Source organism: Crotalus tigris, unplaced genomic scaffold, assembly GCF_016545835.1.
Source record: "Crotalus tigris isolate CLP2741 ecotype Arizona unplaced genomic scaffold, ASM1654583v1 scf7180000024337.5909745, whole genome shotgun sequence".
NCBI classification, from domain to species: Eukaryota; Metazoa; Chordata; class Lepidosauria; order Squamata; family Viperidae; genus Crotalus; species Crotalus tigris.
Genome location: NW_024100507.1, coordinates 3,896,095 through 3,916,536, shown reverse-complemented (window position 1 = coordinate 3,916,536; position 20,442 = coordinate 3,896,095). Strand labels below are relative to the sequence as shown.

Genomic DNA, 20,442 nt, shown 5'->3' with positions numbered 1-20,442 from the left:
TGGATTAATTAATACTAGCACTACTTGATTCTTGTAGATATAGCATTCTTTTCTAAATTGGTCTAGATTATGTTTTAGTGTTGTTTTCATTTTGATAAATATTATCTTAACATATGCTTATAATAAAATGCATAGTAACAAGTGTCATTTGTATTTCTGGCAAATATTCTGATTTAACACTCAGACAAGGGCCTTTTCAGGTAATTTGAACCTAAATCATTTTGCCTGGAGTCATCTTGGTGAGATGGACGAACAAGCAAACAAACAAACAAACAGACACGCTGTATTTATTGCATTCTTCATAAAAAAAATCTAAATGTAATGATATATAGTACATGTATTTTTACTATATGCATGTACTTCTTTTGATCTTGCTATGCCCATCAAGATAAGCAACATATAAGGGGCTCTGTGCTTGTATACTTAACACATTATTTTTCATTTATTATTTCAACAGAAATTTGTTTATTTTTTTTCTCCCTGATAGTATAAACAATATGGAAACAGCAGCTTTGATAAAAAGCACTATTGATTGGGGTTAAAAGCCATTTACTGTATCCCATGATCTCATTCAGAATCACTGCACATTTTCAAGTTTCTCTTTCTCTATTAGCAGCCTTAAGCAAATTTGCTCATGGAAAAAAATTGTAAATACAGTGACATATTCCACTAATAACTACTTCTATTCTTATCTTATTGATACTCTTGGCTAATAGTTGTTAATAAGTGAATTTGGAAATTAATAATGGGTGAAGTTGGAGCTCTTGTGTTTTAAAACAAACTAGGCTAGAGAAGTATTAACTATATAGTTTAACACAAATGTATTTATTTAGTAGATTTATATGGCTGCCTGTCTCATGTACGTGACTTTGGGTGGCTAACAATATTAAAAACAGCAAAAAAAAAAACAGATATAAAAAAATACAAAACCCATAGCAGCTGGGGAGAAGGTGGAGAATAAATCCACAATCAAACATTCAGCTCCATTCCATCCCATTTTGCCCAGATTTGAGGAAACAGCCATGTCTTCAAAGTGGAGGGCCCAATATGAACGTTGCCAATTTAATTTCTGGAAGGATGATATTCCAAATGGCAAGTGTCATAAGAAAGACTGCTGCCCAGGGTCACTTTGTTGGGGTGATGGGTAGCCTAAAAGTTCAATAAATAAATAAAAGAGAAAAAGACTCTTCTCCTAAGTCCCACTAGCCAGCAGATTCTAAAGCAGTGGTTCTCAACCTGTGGGTCGGGACCCCATTTGGGGTCGAACGACCATTTCACGGGGGTCGCCAAACAATGCAGTCTGGCATTTTTTTCCCCTTTTCCTTAGCTGTGCTACTCCCTTTTATTCTATTGGCTTTTGAAAGCCAATAGAAATTGTCCAGGCTGTCTCTGCCCTGCTGAGCCCGCCAAAAGTCCCATTCTGCAAATGGTGTTGCACCAGTTGAGTAGTCCTCGACTTACGACCGGTTGGGGGTCGCGGCATTGAAAAGGTTGAGAACCACTGTTCTAAAGTATATTCCTTCTGCCAGGTAGATGGAACGGGTAGAAACAAGTGGGGAGAAACAGCCCCCAAAATAACCAAGCCCCAAGCTATGAAGGGCTCTAAAGATGATTACCAGCACACTGAATTGCATCCAGTGTATTAGTAGGTGATGCAACTCGCAAAGCAGTAGTGTCACACAGAGAAAAAGATATATAGGTAACACTACCATATCCTACAGCAGCTGAAACTTCAAGATCAGCCCCATTTACAGTACATTGCAGTAGTCCAATATGGATACTTATTGCTCTCTGGAATAAGTGAGTTTTACAAGCTTCTGATTTGCTTCTCTCTTTCTAAAAGATCTTTTCTGTTGCAAGTATGAAGTTTGCATTATTTGCATACAGATTAATTTCTTTGTTGCTTACAATCTAGTTGTACCATATCCTTGGAACTGAACTACTTGTTCTTTACGGTAATCAGCCTAATTCTGCAAATCAGCGTCTGTCCAGAAACTCAGTGTTGGCTTCAGTAAGTTTTGCATAGCATCTTTGTTGTTTGGTTCTTGTTGTATAGCTCACTTGTCCTTTGAATTTCCTTCACAGGCTTATACTGCCTGAGGCCTTCAACACATAGCGTTCCTCTCTAAAATGTTTTTGTAAACATTTCCTTAGCTCTGTAAACACACAATGTAGAAAACCAAATGCTAACTTCATGAAACCGTAATTGAACATAATATCAATACCATGAAGAATATTTAGGTCTTAATCAGTCATCATTGTCCCATTGAAATAAATAGGCCTTAAAATTGTTCAGATTTGATTGAATCTCTAAGAGGGAAGTTGTTTTTAATTAAAGAAAATTTGTATAGAGATATACACACGCACATAAATACATATACATGCACACATAACATTTTAAAATACTGACATGAAATCTTTAATCAAACAATTGTTTACAACATGAGTCACAAAAATAGAACAATAAAAAAATCTGCCCTTTAAAAAAACCCAAACTATTATCAAGAGGTTTTCACAATAGAGAAAGGTACTAGACAGGGGTGTCCTTTATTGCCATTGTTGTTTGTTTTAACATTGGAAATATTATTGATCAAAATTCGAGAGTCTCAGGAAATTAAAGGAATACATGTTAATAAAAAAGAATATAAGTTATTTTTGCGGATGACTTGGCAACCTGATTATTCTGTAGTAAACTTATTACAGTTGATTCATCATTATGGCTACCAAAATTTTACCTAAAAATATGTCTAGTCAGGAGAAGCAGATTTTGACTAACCTGACCTGTTTCTAATGTAAAATTATTTAAAAATAATTATGAAAGGTTGTGGGTCAGGGTACAGCTTGATGGGAAAAGTTGCAATTATCCCTCATGGGAAGAATTGCAGTGATAAAAATGAATATTTTACCCAAGTTTCTTTTTCTGTTTCAAATGTTACCAATTTTGAAAAATGAGATGAGTGGCAGAAGGGTCTTAATAAATTTATCTGGGCTTAAGTTTAAAATTATGCAAGACTTCCGTGAGAGGGGTGGACTTAAGGTACCAAATTTGAAATTATATTATGATGCAAAGTGCAAATTCTGAGAGAGGGATTTTACTTTATGATGCCTATCTTTTAAATCTCAGAATTTCTTTACTTAGGATTTGCCATTATGGGCTATAGGCATGCGATTAAAAAGAGGGGTTAAAATGGATATGACAGACAGTTACTTAAAGAATATTAAAATCACGGGAAGAGTTAGCACAAGAAAACTTTATTTATTCTTGGTTCCAATATAGGCAGACAGATTGGATTGTAAAGAGAAGATGAAAATCTTATTAAGGTGAAGGATTCAAGACAAACCCACATTGGTGCTCTCTGAGCTTGGACACCTGTATTTCAAATTTACACAAGCACAGAACTTAAGGGAGAATCACCTTGATCCACAAAAAATGTCTTACCCTGACGTGCAACTAGGTAACATCATCAGTGCAGAATTGTTAATTTATCAAGAATTTCAAAATTGGTTGAACATATTTAAGCTTTGAAAGGGAAAAAAAAATAAAATATAAAATGTAAAATTTATACAATTTAGCAAAAATATTATATAGTTTTTTCATAAGAACTTAATTTAATTTTTATTTTTATTTCTTAAGCCTATATTCTGCTCTGGGAAGCTCAGGGGGGGGGGAAGGGAGGGTGTTTTAGGGGTGGGGGATGGGGGGTTTTTCTTATATATGTATTGTTTAGTTTTATTTTTTTTGTATATGTTGTCTCTTGTTTTGTATTCTTTTTTCTTTTTTGTAAAATTTATAAAACTTTTAATAAAAAAAAAATATTTATATAAAGAAATGTTTGACCCTGAAATTTATTATTGGCAACAAAATGACTAACTACAGAAATTATTCCATTAACTAAGCATTATAATCAGGAAAACCTTCCCTAATTGATGTGTTTCTCTCCTAAAATTGCAAAGGCATTCAGAGATTGATATCAAAAGAAAATTGCTTAAAGAATTGTTAATTTGATAAAAGAATATTTGTAGCTCAGAGTTAAAATGAGGTGTCCTTGGTGCTCTCTGAGCTTGGCTGTTTTCTTTCAGACATTTCGTTACCCCAACTAGGTAACATCATCAGTGCAGAATTGTTAATTTATCAAGAATTTCAAAATTGGTTGAACATATTTAAGCTTTGAAAGGGAAAAAAATAAAATATAATGTACAGCTCTAGAACTAATTGTGAATCTGTTTTAAGCATTCATTCTTAATGTCTAAATCTAATACTTTGCCAGTTTTGGTATGTTGTTAGACTGGAATAAAAGGGAAATAAAATGGAAGCGTTGTTATATAAATAAATATAGGGATTTCCAATTCATATCTATATGTAGCATATAGTACAATGCAGTGTATCATATAAAAACAGTGATCTTACACCTTGAGGATGCACTTTGAAGAGGTTTACAATAGTTAGCTAAACAGATACCTGAATATTAACATAATTTGTATTTGTCAATCTTGATTCTTTAAACTCACAAAATGTTATATTAATAGAGTATTGGTTAGCAACATAAAATCTTTTTATAGTAGGTACTTCTAAAAATAGGTTTCAAAAGTTGAAAGACATAAATGGAAGTTTCAACACAATCTATCAATTGTATTTGTAATCTAAATTTTATATCTTCCATCTTCTGAAAATCATGTTCAAAGATATGATGGAACTGATTCACATTTCGTGATTTCAAAAGATACAGCAACAAGCATATTAAGCTAAATCCAAAGTTTTCTTTTATCTCTATTCTGTATCATACATATTTTACTCTGAAAACATTTTTTTAAAACATTATGAAATTGTTGAGATGAAAGAATCTTCTGCCTGCCATGTTTTATTTTTTATTTAAATGAAAACAAATTAGTATAGGATTCAGTCAAAGCAATTCTAGCGGGAAATGCTGTATAGAGGGAAATATTTATCTCAAAATATACAATAGATATGGCTGATATTAATTCCCAAATGTATCGGAGTATAGCATCCCTTACTACCTTGATTATTTGTTTCCAGATAAAAAATATTATTTATTAATTTGCTTAATAATACATGTGTGTTTCTATGCTTGTGTGGGTACATCATTTTATGTCTTCCTTATTTTACACAAATATAAATCCCAGTCTTTAGTTTTGTATTAAATGGTACTGCAAAAGTTGATCTCTTTTCTGTCTGACAAAGTGCATCTAAACATTCCTTAGAACACTTTTTATTGTCACAAATCTTGTATTTATTCTATATAGTTTATCTATTTCTATCTCATCTCATCCCCTCCCCCAAATTGCTAAAGTTTTCTCTAATATCTTCTCTACAATCCTCTGAAATTGCTCTAAATCTCAAAACAAAATTCTTTCACTCTTAATTCCAATAGAGCCAGATCTAATTCTTTTTCCAACTCTCTGTCTATAACTTTGTCTTACTTTGGAAAGTTTCCACTATTCATTAGTTTTATATGAAACTTACAGGCACTTGTTTTACCAAGCTTTCCATGTTCTTATCATCTTTCATCTTTACAAGTCTTTCAGCATTTTTTTTAAAAAGCTGTCAATTTAATATCAATTTACTGGCCAATTGCTCAACGTGTTTTGAAGCAAATCTGGTATAATTCCTCTCTCCGCACATTAGTCTAGCAATCCTCTCCTCCCTTCTACTACTTTTGCTGCTTTTCTGGTGGTTGTCATTATATTGTAACTCAAAAAATGAAAGTGTATCAAACAAGAGAAAGAGAAAAGGCAAGCTTCCCCCTTTATTTTATTTATTTATTTTTTTATTTGTCAAATAAAAATTACAAATTCAAACAAAGAAAATAAGAAAATCAAAATGTGACAGGGACATTAGGCAACACCAGTGCACTTACACATACATGCTTTGGGACCTCATAAATATGGAGTGAGGTCCACAGACGTTAAGTTAGAATTAAAATTGTGAAGTTTAATGGCTAAGACAATTGAATCAGGTAAGATATTCCAGACTTTGAGAATTCTGTTACAAAGATCAATTTTTTTATAATTGAGTTTAGAGTGGTTTACATTAAGTTTAAAGTGGTTGTTTGCTTCCATTACATTACAATGAATGCTAAAAAAGTAATTTACAAGTATAGCATTACTATGTACAATTTTGTATGCGGTATCTAAGTCTGACCACAAGCGTCACAGTTTTAAACTATCAAGCATTTCAAGCCTAGTAGCATTAGGTATTCTATTATGGACAGAAGACTGTAAGACCTTTCATGTAAAATACTTATGAACTCGCTCGATTGTATTAATGCCCAATATGCAGTAAAGATTCCAAACAGCTGAATAGTATTCTAGGATTGGCCTAGTGTATGTTTTGTAAGCATTAATGAGCAATATAATATTTACAGGGGGGGGGAGAAACTTCATAGAATTAAATTCACAACTTTTAGTGCTTTTTTAGCAATGCTGTTAACAATGAACTTTACAACATAAATCATTAGAGATGAGTACATCCAGGTCCTTAACAAAATAAGGTCATCTACTTTTTCTACTTTGTCTTCCTGTGCCCTTAATATTTTTGTCTCAAATGGCACTCCGTTGTTAGTTAATATCCCAGTCAGTATCTCCATAGTTACAGACAGCATTACAGTCTGGTTCATGTTACATTGAGAAAATCTCTATCTAAACTAGTGACAACTGAAAGTGATTAAGAAATGAAGCTTTTTTGAACTTTTTGTCTATGTAGGTTGCATTATGACTTTGAGCTTGATTGAAATCCCTCAACTTCCAGCTGCTCAACTCATGAACCAACCACAAAAAACTGTCCTGGTTACAAGTGGGCAATCTCACAATCTCTCCTTTTTCCAGAGAGGCTGCGCTGGCCAGAATTCACCGTCTGACTGCTGATCTCCACAACAGTGCTATCCCTGCTCCTTCAGGGATGTCTACTTCACCATGTATTCTCACCGGAAGCTTACTTATAAGGCTTACTATAAAATATCAATAATTTGAGAAAGCATTTTTCTGTTCTTTTGATAGGACAACTTTTCTGTTCCAACTGATGCAAACTTTTGGGGGGTGGGGTGGGGTGTATAAAAATTAAACCAAAGTATTTATTCTTGTTGATTGGTGGTATTGTTATTTTAAAGATCATCTGTGACATGGAAGCCCAGATCCATACTCTGAGGGAAGAGCTGATTCAGGTGAATACTCAAAGAAAACAGCAGTTGGTAGAACTTAGTCTTCTTCGGGAAGAAGAAAAACAAAGAGCTTCTAGAGATCATGAGACTGCCATGAACAAACAGAAAACTGAGTCAGAAAAAATGATTCTGGACCTGAGGAAGACTAATGCTGCAGAAAAGGAAATGACACTGGAAAAGGTAAGATTAAAAATATCTGATTAAGATATTGCAATTCAGGGATATTACAATTAATGTGAAACTAAATCAGTGTTGGAGTAAGTTTGAGAAGTGTGAATAGTATGTTACTATCTTCAGTCTGCACAAAACCAGCACTATAGATGGAGCGGTTCTTTATTGAAGCCTCTAGCAAATCAAAACTATAACACAAAGAGCTAATCTGCTTCAAAACAACAGAGTAGCCATGTTACGTCACTTCTCTGGGTAACTGGGGCATTTGCGCTTATGTTGCTGAAGAAAAATACTTGTTTGAAATGCCCCAGTTTTGATTGTCATTGAGGCAAAGAGAGGTGATTCAGTAAGGCACTTCATTCCACCTCCTCAAACTGAAGCAAAAATATCTCAACTCCAGAATGTGGCAGCATGGGCATTAATGCCACAGAATGCTTATGTGATACCACTACTGTATGAGCTGCGCTAGTTTCCAGTTGGCTTCTGGATATAGAGGGCCTGATTATTTAAACATGGCATAGAGACTGGTTATTTGTGGGACCTTGTATCTCTAGTTGTTTCTACTTCTCTGATAAGATCTGGTAGCATGGAGACATTTTATATCCCCTCAAATAATGTCATCTGTTGGAACTTTGGAGGCATGCCTCTCTTGTTGTTGCATCTGGTCTCTGGAGCAATCTTCCCCAGAGATCCATATGGCTTCCATCCTGAGGATGTTCCCAAGGACACGGAAAACTTGGCTGTTCTCTTAGGCTTCAAGGACAACATGGTTGGTGATTTTATTCTACTCTGTAGGTTGCTTTCTGGATGTACAGTATATCATCTGTGTCTCTGTTTTATTGTTCAGTGATAGAGAATACGCCACTTCTGCTCCACTCTGACCCCATTGGTTTTAGTCTGTATGTAATCTTGCAATTTTAATCTGTTTTTATATTTTCATTGTTTTTATATCTCTATTTTTACTATATTTTAAGCTGCTCAGAGTCATTTTGGGGAGTGAAAGAGGGAAGATATAAATTTAATAAATAAATAAGCACAAGGACTTATTAACAATGTATTCACTTATTATTAAAGTACCAGAGACACTATCAATAAAGTGTAAGGACCTACTTCAGCTAAGCCACCCAAGAAAGCAGAACTCTTGAAACAAGCCTGGTCTCAAAAGGAAACTTTTATTAGGAGCTAGTGACAGCAGGGAATCAAGGCAAGATCTGAGAGAAAAACCTGTGAAGCGATATATTAAAAGTAGCATTCAATACTCCTCCCCCCAGTGTCCCAATGTTCATCTGAATCCCAACCAATCCACATGTGGCATCGTGTTTTGATAACCGTTTTTTTCAGCAGGCTGTTCAAGGTCTTTCTCACTTTCAGTTTCTTCTGGCTCCAAGCACAAACCGTCTCTCAGATTAAGGTGAGACATTCCATCCCCTGGGAGAAGGACAACAAGGCAACAAAGCAGACAGTGCAAAGCATTCCCAAAGGCTCCCCCCTCCCAATAGAATGGCAGGCAACAAAGAAAGCTACAAAGCTAAAATAACTGAGGATACATTACTTTGGGGCCTGACATAAAGTGCATTCCTATTTAGTCTGACTTTTACTCCACTTCTGCCCAGCATTTTCTCTTGTCATAATTGCAGTAAATTGAATTTGCATGTTTTGGTTCAAATGAAAAATCAGAGAGTGTGGCCCAGAGTCAGATATTATGAAGTTGTGTTCTTGTATAGGAACTTGAATATTGAAGTTCAGTCTTGACATAGCTCAGAACAGTGTTGACATACCTCAGAAGGGAAATACTTTCTTGTTTATCTCTTTTTTACTATCTTTATTTTTATTTGTTTCTTTAACTTGTTTCAGTTTGCTTACCATCCGAATCGCTCTATAGAGGATGCTATTTCTTCTGTTCTCCATCTGAGCTGGAGCACTTAGATGAAAGAAATACTCATGTGCAAATGCTGTTTGTTGACTTCAGTTCGGCATTTAATACAATCATTCCTCAGCATCTAGTAGACAAACTGGGCTTCTTAGGCTTTAATACTCCATTATGCAACTGGATTCTTGATTTTTTTATTGACAGGCCCCAGTATGTGCGAGTTAGGACTAATATTTCTAACACCATTTACTTGAGCACAGGTTCTCCGCAGGGCTGCGTCCTAAGTCCGCTATTGTTCACCTTTTGACCCATGACTGTTATGCAAGGTTTGCCACTAACCATATTGTGAAGTAGTGTGCCTTATTCAAGATAGCAATGAGGGTGCTTACCGCAAGGAGGTAGAGGGTTTGGTGAACTGGTGTAAGAAAACCAGCCTAGTTCTAAACGTTGGAAAAACTAAAGAGATCATTGTCCATTTCAGAAAATGCAGGCACAGCCACACTGTATGTATTCGTGATTCACCTCTGGAGATGGTTCGTCTTCTTGTTGTGCCATATCCGTTATTGGACGTTGGCAATCATGTTGACGATCCTGTTTTTATCAGCAGCCGCACGAAAAAGTGCTGCTGGGTTTTGTCCAAACCAATCCCTTAGATTTTGAAGCCACAATGTTCTTCTTCTGCCTGGACCTCATTTACCTTCAATCTTTCCCTGGAAGATTAAATGGAGTATGCCATATTTTTCTGGGTGTCACATCACATGTCCGCAATATTCTAATTTTCGTTTTTTAATTGTTTTGATGATTTCCCTTGGCTTTCCCAGGCAGCTTATCACCTCCTCATTTCTGATCTTGTCAACCCAGCTTATAAGTGACAGCCGCCTGTAAATCCACATTTCAAATGCTTCTACTCTCTTCAGGTGGCCTTCTGTCAGAGACCAACTCTCTACTCCATAGAGCAGGATAGAAAAAATATAGCATCTGACAAGCCTGATTTTCAGTCTTGGGCTTATGTCGTGACCGCAGAAGACCTTTTTCATTTTGAAGAATGCTGTTCGGGCTTTTTCTATCCTTGTCTTTACTTCAACGGTCATGTCCCAGCTTTCATGTAAATTAGAACTGAGGTAGAATTGGAGATGGTTAGCAACATCAAATTTCTGGGTGTGCAGTTAACAAGACATTGGTGAAGCAGGCACAGGAGTGCCTGCATTTTCTGCGTCACATGAGAAAAGTACATCTTTCTTCCCCTGTCCTTACCACTTTCTATAGAGGGACGATCGAGAGCATCCTATCATATTGCATCACAGTCTGGTTTGGAAGCATCACTGCTTCAGACAGGAAGGCGATGCAGAGAATGGTGAGGATGGCAGAAAAGATTATTGGCAGTTCCCTCCCTTCCATCCAGGACTTAGCATATTAGTCTTGCTTGAGCAGGGTCCACAGTATTGTCTTCACGACCTGTTTTCCTTGTTACCTTCTGAGAGGAGGCTTGGTGGTATCTAAAGCAGAACATTTAGATTCAATCACAGTTTTGTTCCATACAGTATCAACCTTGTGAACTCTCAAGCTTCCTCTTTCCACTATGTATTCAAGATGGAAAGTGATTAATAAGGGTGTAGGTATATACATATATGTAAGGGTGTAGGTGTATACATATATATGTATATAGCATGTCTATATGTGTGTTGTGTATGTGTACACTTTTGAAAGCAGGCAACAATTTCGTTTTTAATGTGTGCCAGTGTGCCCACAGTAAAAGTTGACAATAAAGGTTATCCTTATCTTACATTAACAATTTTTTAAATCAGGAACTTGAATATTTTGTCCTTTAAATATGAGATTTCCAGGAAGCATTTGATACCAGCATAGAGTATTAAACCATATTACTAGTTTTCATCCTCTGAAATGGTACAGCATATAAATGAAGCAAAAATACTGCTCCTGATAAAATAAACCTTCATTTTACTTTACATCTAGGGCTTCAGTTTGGCTTGTTTTGCCGTTGCTTTGGCAAAATTCCTTTTTGATGGTGTTTAAATACTTGATGTTAGATTACAAAGGAACTTCTCAAAATACTTATCTACATTAGTTGACATCCAGGTGTTTAAATGCTTTAGCATATATTAAAGTACCATCTTTAATTTATTGCAAGATGAAATACAGCAACCAAATGGAACAATTAGCATATAGAATTGGAACAGCATTTGGGAAACTGACATTTCATTTGTGAGTATCATATTCTTCGTCTCTAATTTTAAACAGCTTATGTTGGAAATCTGCCAGCTTGAAACTATTACATAACTATGATCAACAGTTCAGAATCTTTTCTGAATTTAAAGAAATCCACACTTAGCATAATTATTTAAAGCCAAGGTCAGAGAAAGTATTTAAATCTTTGAAATTCTTAATTAAAGGATTAATATTAACTCATGACGACATTGTCATTTTTGCTTAAAAGCTGAATTTGAATCACGGTTCCTTTTTTTTCCTTAGATCATTTTAAATTTGAAACACATTAGTGTGAAAAGTTAAGTTTTCCAAATTAAAGTTATGCTGCTTTATGATGGTGTATTTTCTTTTCAAAAGTAGCTGACCTTTTTTTTAAAGGAAGCAAAACTATAATAGTAACTAATGCCAACTGAAAATGTTAAATGTTTGCCTATATCTCCAGAAACAGAATCAGATTTTCTAGAAACTTTATATGGCAAGTGGACCAAATTACAGAGCACATGTAATTTGAAGAAACATAACATGAAATCTGTATGATAGTTATTGGATATAGAAAAGATTTTTCCATCTTAAGAAGTTTGGTAGATGATCAGTGGGATGTTGGGCTGAAGTTCACTTTATCTGAGGTATGTAATGTTTGAAATGTCAGAACTTGCTGCTCAACTTTCGAATCTTCTGAAGGCTACACAAAAGCATTTGATGATGCTGTGATATTACCAGAAGGGACATGAGTGATTTCTTTTTCCTTTACTTTTCTTTTCTTTTTTTGCTTGTACTTTTTAACCTCACTTTATCTTTGTGTGAATTAGGAAGAGGTCTGTCTGAGGTTTTTTAAAGTTTTTTTCTTGGAATGGGCTCAAGCCACACTTGTCTCATCATTACCATGGTAATAATGTTTCTCTCTGCTGTCCTTCAAGGCCATTTTCTATACCCTTTGCAACTGTTACTACAAGATCCCTTCCTTGTCAAGTTGCAGTTTACAGCAGCTCTGGACATCTGCAAGTGTTCCTGGTTGCCTTTAGAGTGATTCATCTCAGGTATCTCATGGATCCAGATTTTTCCAGAGAAGAAATGCTCTGACAATTTGGTGGGCAATTCATTGCAAGGACAATTAACAAATAGTAGCTGGTCAGCTATAAAAGAATGGATTATCTGGATCCTTTCCAGACAAGATTCACAGCTAGTGATGGGGCAGAAAGAGCTTTTTTTGGGGGGGGGGGTGTCTGGTCGATTACTTTGGTTGAAACTTTGAAGGTGGAACTGCATCCCTGTTGATCATACAAGATCTAATATTGACCCTAATATCCTTCTGGATCACCAGCAAGGATTGGAACCACCAGTTTTTTTTACAGTGGTTCTACCTCATTAAGTTCTCTGCACTTAGTGATCATGGAGAATTTTTTAGGGTTCTTCCCCACATTATTTGATATCCAGATGAAACTGCTGGGAGAGATGTTTCACTGTTCAAAGTAGGGTGTCGTCAATATGCTAATGACATCCAGTTATATGTTGCTACCTGGGCTGAATTGGAGATGCTGTTGAAGTTCTGAGCCAGTGTCTAAAGCAGGGGTAGGCAACGACTCAGGAATTCTGGAAGTTGAAGTCCATGAGTCATAAAAGAGCCGAGGTTGCCTACCCCTGGTCTAGAGATTACAAGCTCGTTAAACACTATAACAACAAAATCTCCTATCATTAGACTGTTCCTTGTAACATCTGCTCTGGTAGTCACTCTAGACAGGATCATGCTCTCTCCAAAGGAGTTTATTCATACTTTCGGGGTTCTTCTGGATTCATTGGACTTAATTAAACAGTGGAAGCCACAGCCAGAGGAACATTCATCCATGTGAATGTTATGACCAAGATGCTCTGTTGATAACTCATAACTTGATCACCAACTCATAACTTGATCACCACCTGGCTAGATTGCTGCAATGTGCTGCATATGGGGCTGCCTTTGAAAATAACCCAAATGCTACAGCTGAAAATTCCTGTCAAGTTAACCTATAAACCAAGACTTGCAGCTATTCTGAAATTAGCACACTGATTGCCAATAGCTTCCTGATTTACTGTCCCACCTGCTGTTTAATACTTGTAAAACCCTTTACACCACAGCACCTGGGATATATCAGATAATGTCTTGTAGATTGAATCCAGTGCATGTTTCCTGTTTCATTTTAAAATAAGAAAGTAAAGTGCAGCAGAAAGCACTGGAAGAGATATCTGTAGGTTCCACATTGAAAGCATCAGTTCTGACTCGTAATTGGAACCTTCAGTAGCCTTGGAATAATTCTGTTCTACTGACTATACCCTGTGACCATTCCTAGAGGGATAATTTGATGGTAATAACATATTTTGATAACTTTCTATCTATGCTATTGCATTGTGCTCTGTGTTGAACTTTCATTGAAGAGATATAGAAGATGCAGCAAATGGAAATTGAGAGCATAATTCAAATCCATATAAAGTCCATTTTAAAGGAGTTGCATTGGTTGCCCAAGGGCTTCTGTTATAAGCAACAGCTTTTGTTGTTGTTGTTGTTAATTGCGAATTCGTGTCCGACCCGTCGCGACCCCATGGACAATGTTCCTCCAGGTCTTCCTGTCCTCTACCATCTTCTGGAGTCCATTTAAGTTCACACCTACTGCTTCAGTGACTCCATCCAGCCACCTCATTCTCTGTCGTCCCATTCTTCTATTGCCCTCAGTCTTTCCCAGCATTAGGCCCTTCTCCAATGAGTCCTTCCTTCTCATGAGGTGGCCAAAGTATTTGAGTTTCAACTTCAGGATCTGGCCTTCTAAAAAGCAGTCGGGGTTGATCTCCTCTAGGACTGACCGGTTTGAACGTCTTGCAGTCCAAGGGACTCGCAGGAGTCTTCTTCAGCACCATAGTTCAAAGGCCTTAATTCTTTGGTGCTCAGCCTTTCTTATGGTCCAACTTTCACAGCCATACATTGCAACTGGGAAAACCATGGCCTGGACTATACGCACTTTTGTTGGCAGGGTGATGTTTCTGCTAGTGTTTTGAAACATTAAGAACTGTTACAGAGTGCTTTTCTCCTTTCCCTGGATGTAATATATGAAGAAGATATAATATTTCCAGGAGAGAATCATCTCAGCTCTGATTAAGTCATTATCTCAGTCTCTTTCCCAGAAGCCAAGCTTGTGCAGTATTGATTTTACTTTGGCTATAACTGAAGATGTAGATATTCAGTCAAGCTGTTGGCTGTGGTTTACCATAGATGACAATAACTTTCTGTTTATACTTTACTGTTAAAATTTCTGCTTTAATGTTTAATCCTTTGTAAAATTTATTTTTAGCTGTTCTTGGTCCAGTGATTGATTCAATGAATGCATTCATGAATGAATGATTCTGTTCCACATGAAGGTGACTCTTCCTGTAGAATTTCAACTTTGGCTGATGATTATTGTGAAGGTGATGGTAGAATAAGGAAACTGTCCATTAAACTTCAACAAGATAGAATTCAGTCCTAACCATTTTTCCCTTTGCAAATGGTCTCTAGCATTTGCAGTTCACTGTAAAGTTTCAGAGTAAAATTAACGGACAGTGGTAAGACACTTATTTTTTCTCTTCTGATGCAAATTATCACATTCTGGTGGCAGATCTTGAAAAATGTTTAGAGAGGTGTAAGAGTCAGTGTGCACAATTTTAAAGAAACCATGTCCTTCTCTGGGCGAGATGCATTGGAAGGCAATCCTATGCAACTGGGAGAAAATACAGATGCTTTAAAGTTAGAAAGTTAGAAAGGAACTATATTTATGCCTCCATGTGCTCTGAAGCATTTTTTTTAATTGAATCTGAAATGCCACATAACCCTACTATATACACTTGCAGTGTAGCAAGTAGTTGTGTCCTTCTGTCTGACCATTGCTATAGGATGCATCAGCACAACCTATGGGATAAACCTTAAGTCAGTCATGTGTAACAGAGTGAGTAAAGTTTGTTTACCTTAATAAGTTTTCATAAAAAGAGAAACAAGAATCAACTGTAGGTTTGAGTACAGATGTGATTTAGATTTAATCTGTTTGTTACTAATGTTCAAGAGAAGGACAAGGGGGGACATGATAGCAGTATTCCAATATCTCAGGGGCTGCCATAAAGAAGAGGGAATTAAGCTATTTTCCAAAGCACCTGAAGGCAGGACAAGAAGCAACGGGTGGAAACTAATCAAGGAGAGAAGCAACCTAGAACTAAGGAGAAACTTCCTGACAGTGAGAACAATTAATCAGTGGAACAGCTTGCCTCCAGAAGCAGTAAATGCTCCAACACTGGAAGTTTTTAAGAAGAGACTGGACAGCCACTTGTCCGAAATGGTGTAGGGTTTCCTGCCCGAGCAGGGGGTTGGACTAGATGACCTCCAAGGTCCCTTCCAACTTTACTACTATTACTAACTGTGGAATTTTTTTGGCAAGGAAATTAAGCATTCAAAATAAATTCTAAATAAAAGATCAATTGCTATATTAGCATCACTCTAAGCAAGCAGTTTTGAAAGATTTAATCTTAACTGTATAATACAGCTATATTTAAAGAATGCACTCTATCTTTAATATACTTAATGCTATAGATCTAAATATATATTCCAGTTGTATGTCTCCTTCACATAATGCATGCATACTGGAAAGGTTTCCACAATAAATTCACGTCTGTTGGGAGGCGTTCCTTTTCTCCTTCAGTGGATGAAAAAAAGTTACATTTGCCACTGTCCACCATTAATTCAGCAAGAGTAATAACAAATTCATATCATACTATAGCACAGAAATATCTGTGGTTAAGAAGTTTTGTAACTAAAGTCATATACAGATTGTTGAACAATTGACAGCGGTAAAGTTCTTGTTATGTTTGCTCTAACCCTGATATATCCAATTGCCACTATTCCAGTAGATAAGGAACATTCACTTGCTTTCATGTATATCTTTATATATGCTAGAATATAAAAAATAGCTAAGCAGTATAAATGTCATAAGTAATATATCAGAAAGTTTATATTGTATTTGGTTGTGGAAAGTGATAATAACTTTGTTTATCAGATTGCCCAGATTCCTCTACATATGTCAGACTTATCTGTTGTGCTTATACAGAAAAAATTTGACCCATTTCTTTTTTCTATTAGACATCAAAGGAAGCAAATAAACGATCATAAAAAAAGAATAGGTAAAACAGAAGATTACAGATGATTAGGCAAATGATTTTGAAATAAGCATGTTATCATTTTCAACTATATAATTAGTTATAAATAACTGAATATATTATATTGCTTTAAAGCAGACATGTCAAACTTGCGACGTCATGTAACATCGTGCGACGTATCGGAGCTTTTTTCCCATTGCTGGCAATGGGGTGGGCGTGGTTTCCTGATGACGCGTCTGGCCTGCGGGCCAGCAGTTTGACACCCCTGCTTTAAAGGATTACAATCACTACTAAGTTGTAAAATAAGAATGAATATCAAGAACCTTGATAAAGACCGTATAAATCACCAAGTACAATTATAAAATATAATTCAGTCCATACTGGTGAGAATCCATTGTGATTTGAAATATAAATTCTATACATAAACCAAATGTTGGATGTAGCACAAATGCATATAGTCTAGAAATGGTTTTCAGGTAGTGTTGAATTCTATGTCAGATTTACTTCTATGAAATAAAATTATTCTAGACATCAAAGCGTACTCCTACAACTTTGTTAATCATTCTTTCACAAATGGGATCAAACAACCTTCCAATAAAAGATATATAATATCCTTGCAACCGTGATCATATACAAAATTAATTCTGTGTACTTTGAAGGGTTATGTTTAATAAAATTTAATACAAATATTATAGAATAAAATGGGAATTCAGCTTTTAAGTTTCAGTATAAATCCTTTTCTAGAATTGTTGAGCTTTACAAAGTTGCTGCCAAATATGGGAAAAAAAATCTAACCTGCTCATTGTTTTCAGTAATTTTTAGATAATAAATTGTCCATTTTAGCAATCAAAATAGGAGTAATATACATGTAATAAAACAATATTGTACAAATTTTCTCAAAGTATAATATTAAATTAATATTTTCCGTTGAAATTCCCATCGTGCATCTCTATTACTGCGTTCAAATTCTGCAATAATTTAATCAAGCCATATTTGACTTTTTCAGATTCTGAGTCATGCTTCAGCAGCTGCTTATAAATAAAGCCCAGCAAATGTTCCTTGTTACATAATTTTCAAATTTGGCCAAGAATCTCAGTATTCCCCCTTGTTTCTTCATTTCTTTAAATCGGAATATGTTACTCAAATACCGTATTTGCCACATGTTTTTGGTCATATGTCTGTTTACCATATAATTTAGAGTTATAGTTGACCAAATTGCAGCACCACCTCTTTCATTGTAGAAACATGTTTGGTTCCATCCTAAATAGAGGTAATAAATGAGTTTTGCTCCATTTTACAACTTTTCTTGCCACATTTGTTAAGTGAATCATTGCAGTTGTTAAATTAGTAACACAGTTGTAAAGTGAATCTAACTTCCCCATTGACTTTGCTTGTCAGAAGGTCACAAAAGTCATCACGTGTCTCCCGGATACGGCAATCGTCATAAATATGAATCAGTTGTCAATTATCCAAATGTAAATCTCATGACCATGGGGATGCTGCAACGGTCATAAGTGTGAAAAATGGTCATGTCACTTTTTTCAATGACATTGTAACTTCGTACAGTCGCTAAATGAACTGTTGTAAGTTGAGGACTACCTGCAATAGGTTGAGTTTATGCCTTGATTCTAATACTTGCAGATGATTCAGTAATGTATCCTTCTGTGTTTTGCATGGCTTTCTCTCTGTTTTATACAAGAGAAATAAATCACTCATGAAATGTCTTGCTAAAGTCCCAAACAGGCTTCAGAGGCGAAGATGATTTGAAAAAAGGTCTTTAGTTCATGGTTTAATATATTTTTGTAATAATTTGTTGAATCTTTGCCTTTTTGATCTGGAAGTTCCTCCCTCAGATTTACTATTATTGGATAATGACCTGCATAAAAAAAATTGCCATCTCCCCTTCTCTAAGATTGGTTAAAAGAGCATTAGAAATGCAATACGTCTATCCTGGAATAAGTTTTATGAACTGAGAAGTAATAAATATATGCTCTCCGAAAGCTATTTATATATCTAGGCATCCAAGAGAAATTAGTAATATGTAGGCTGAGACATTTTGAAGGAGTTTGTCAGTATTTCTTTTAAATAAAATTATTTTATCATATAAGGGAGAAAAACTTCATACCTGTCTCAAAGAATAAGGATCTCTCACTCTGCAATTTCAAGAAGTGATTGAAAAATATTTTTCATAAAAGGTTGCTTTATTATTCAGAGAGAAAATTGAAGCAGCCGTTGTTTTTCCAAATTCAATCTGAAAACGTAACATTATGAGTCTACTTTTTTTCCTCATCTTGAATTTGTTTTTCTAATGTCCATAATTTTGTTTTCACATATAGTGTTATTTCATTTTTTTTGTCTGTCCGAAGCCTTGTATTCTGGACCAAGATGTCTATATTCTAACGAAGTTATATTATCTTTTAAAATGTGTATTTCTTGAAGGCGTATATCTGCTTATTTCTTAATTTAAAAAGATTGTTTGTTCTTTTCAGTGAACTCAAATCCCATTTTTCTATTTATCATAGTAACCGTAAACCACCAATCTCATCCAGAACAGGTGTTTCCTGTTTTAACTTCGTCAAGACTAGACATAATATTATTGCCATTTTGAACACAAGTGTTTTCTCTATATTCCAAAAAGGTGGAGAAATATCAAGATGATCATTACAAGTCAATTGTGCATTTAAGAGCCTCTTATATTTGCTTAATATATTCTAGCACAAAAATCCCCTTATTCTTTGTGTTAATAATCAATTCCAAATTAGCGTAAAAACCATTTTCTGAGTACTGCTACTATACAAAGTTTGTCGGGTTTTTGACGTTTCAATATATATTATTATTTTAATATTTTTTAAGCTGCACTACCTTTTACAGCAATTTAATGAAAATACTTCCAAGGACAGCTAATTAAAATTAATGAAATATATGTAATGCATATAAAATTAACAATTTAAAAAGACCTAACAAATAACCTCTTAAAATAATATAAGACTAGAGTTTAATATTAATAGTCCTCTAATCTAAATATATTGCATATTTCCCAAACCACAATTTAAAGAGTCTGTTTTGAGCGAAGCTACTTTAAGCATGTGAAATGATTACACTTGGAATTGACCCTCACAGTAGAGCCTACTATTGCATCGTGGGCACTGTGGAAAAAAAGGAGTTTTCAGCAGTAGCCAGGGCCAAGATAAAACTTTATTTGTGAAAACAATACATCAGTTAAGAAATGAGCAGAGGGGTTTCTTAATAGTGGGAATTTCCGGTTCATTTTTTAACATAGCATATTATAAATGAATATTATGTTTTCCTGATGATGCTTCTATACCTTGCAAAATATGCCAAACCAGCTGACAAAAAGCATTTAGAGCCAAAAGTGTTATTTGATAATTTAGTAACAAAGCAAACCCCACAAATACCCACAGTTGTAAACCTGCTGCTCAAGGTGTTGGTCATTACCTATAGAACTCTATATGGCATATGGCTTGGTGTTTTTGAGGAATTGCCTGACATAGTATCTACCTGGCCAATTCAATCTTGCAGGATTGGCACATTCTGGGTTCCTTCAATTAAATGATATCATCTATCCTGGAAGTGTTCCTTCTCTTTAGCAGTGCCTACTCTCTGAAATAAGGTTGCACCCTCCTTTCCACACACAAACCCCTTCTGCTGTTATTCAGAGAAGCTGTGAAGACCTGGTTCCTCATGCAGGCTTTTGGGGTTTTTTTTGCCTCCCAGATAAAGACAAGAAATACGACAAAATGAAATAATTCTATTTCACTGTAAGACCACATTAACAGAATCTTGCAAGTCTGAAAGTACAAACTTCCCGCTATCTCTTTTAACCACTTGATTCAT

The 20,442-nt window shown here is 35.4% G+C and overlaps 1 protein-coding gene across 10 annotated transcripts in view; it reads left to right on the top strand.

Moving 5' to 3' along the window:
* CEP112 (centrosomal protein 112) overlaps positions 1 to 20,442 on the top strand; it is a 312,867-nt gene that overhangs the window by 143,395 nt on the left and 149,030 nt on the right. For all 10 annotated transcript variants that reach the window (XR_005554525.1, XR_005554526.1, XR_005554524.1 and 7 more), the window contains one exon: positions 7,125 to 7,355. Coding sequence is in view for 6 of the 10 variants with exons in the window: in XM_039325516.1 (XP_039181450.1) it covers positions 7,125 to 7,355 (231 nt within the window). In the remaining 4 variants the exon portion in view is untranslated. The remainder of the gene's footprint in view (positions 1 to 7,124; positions 7,356 to 20,442) is intronic.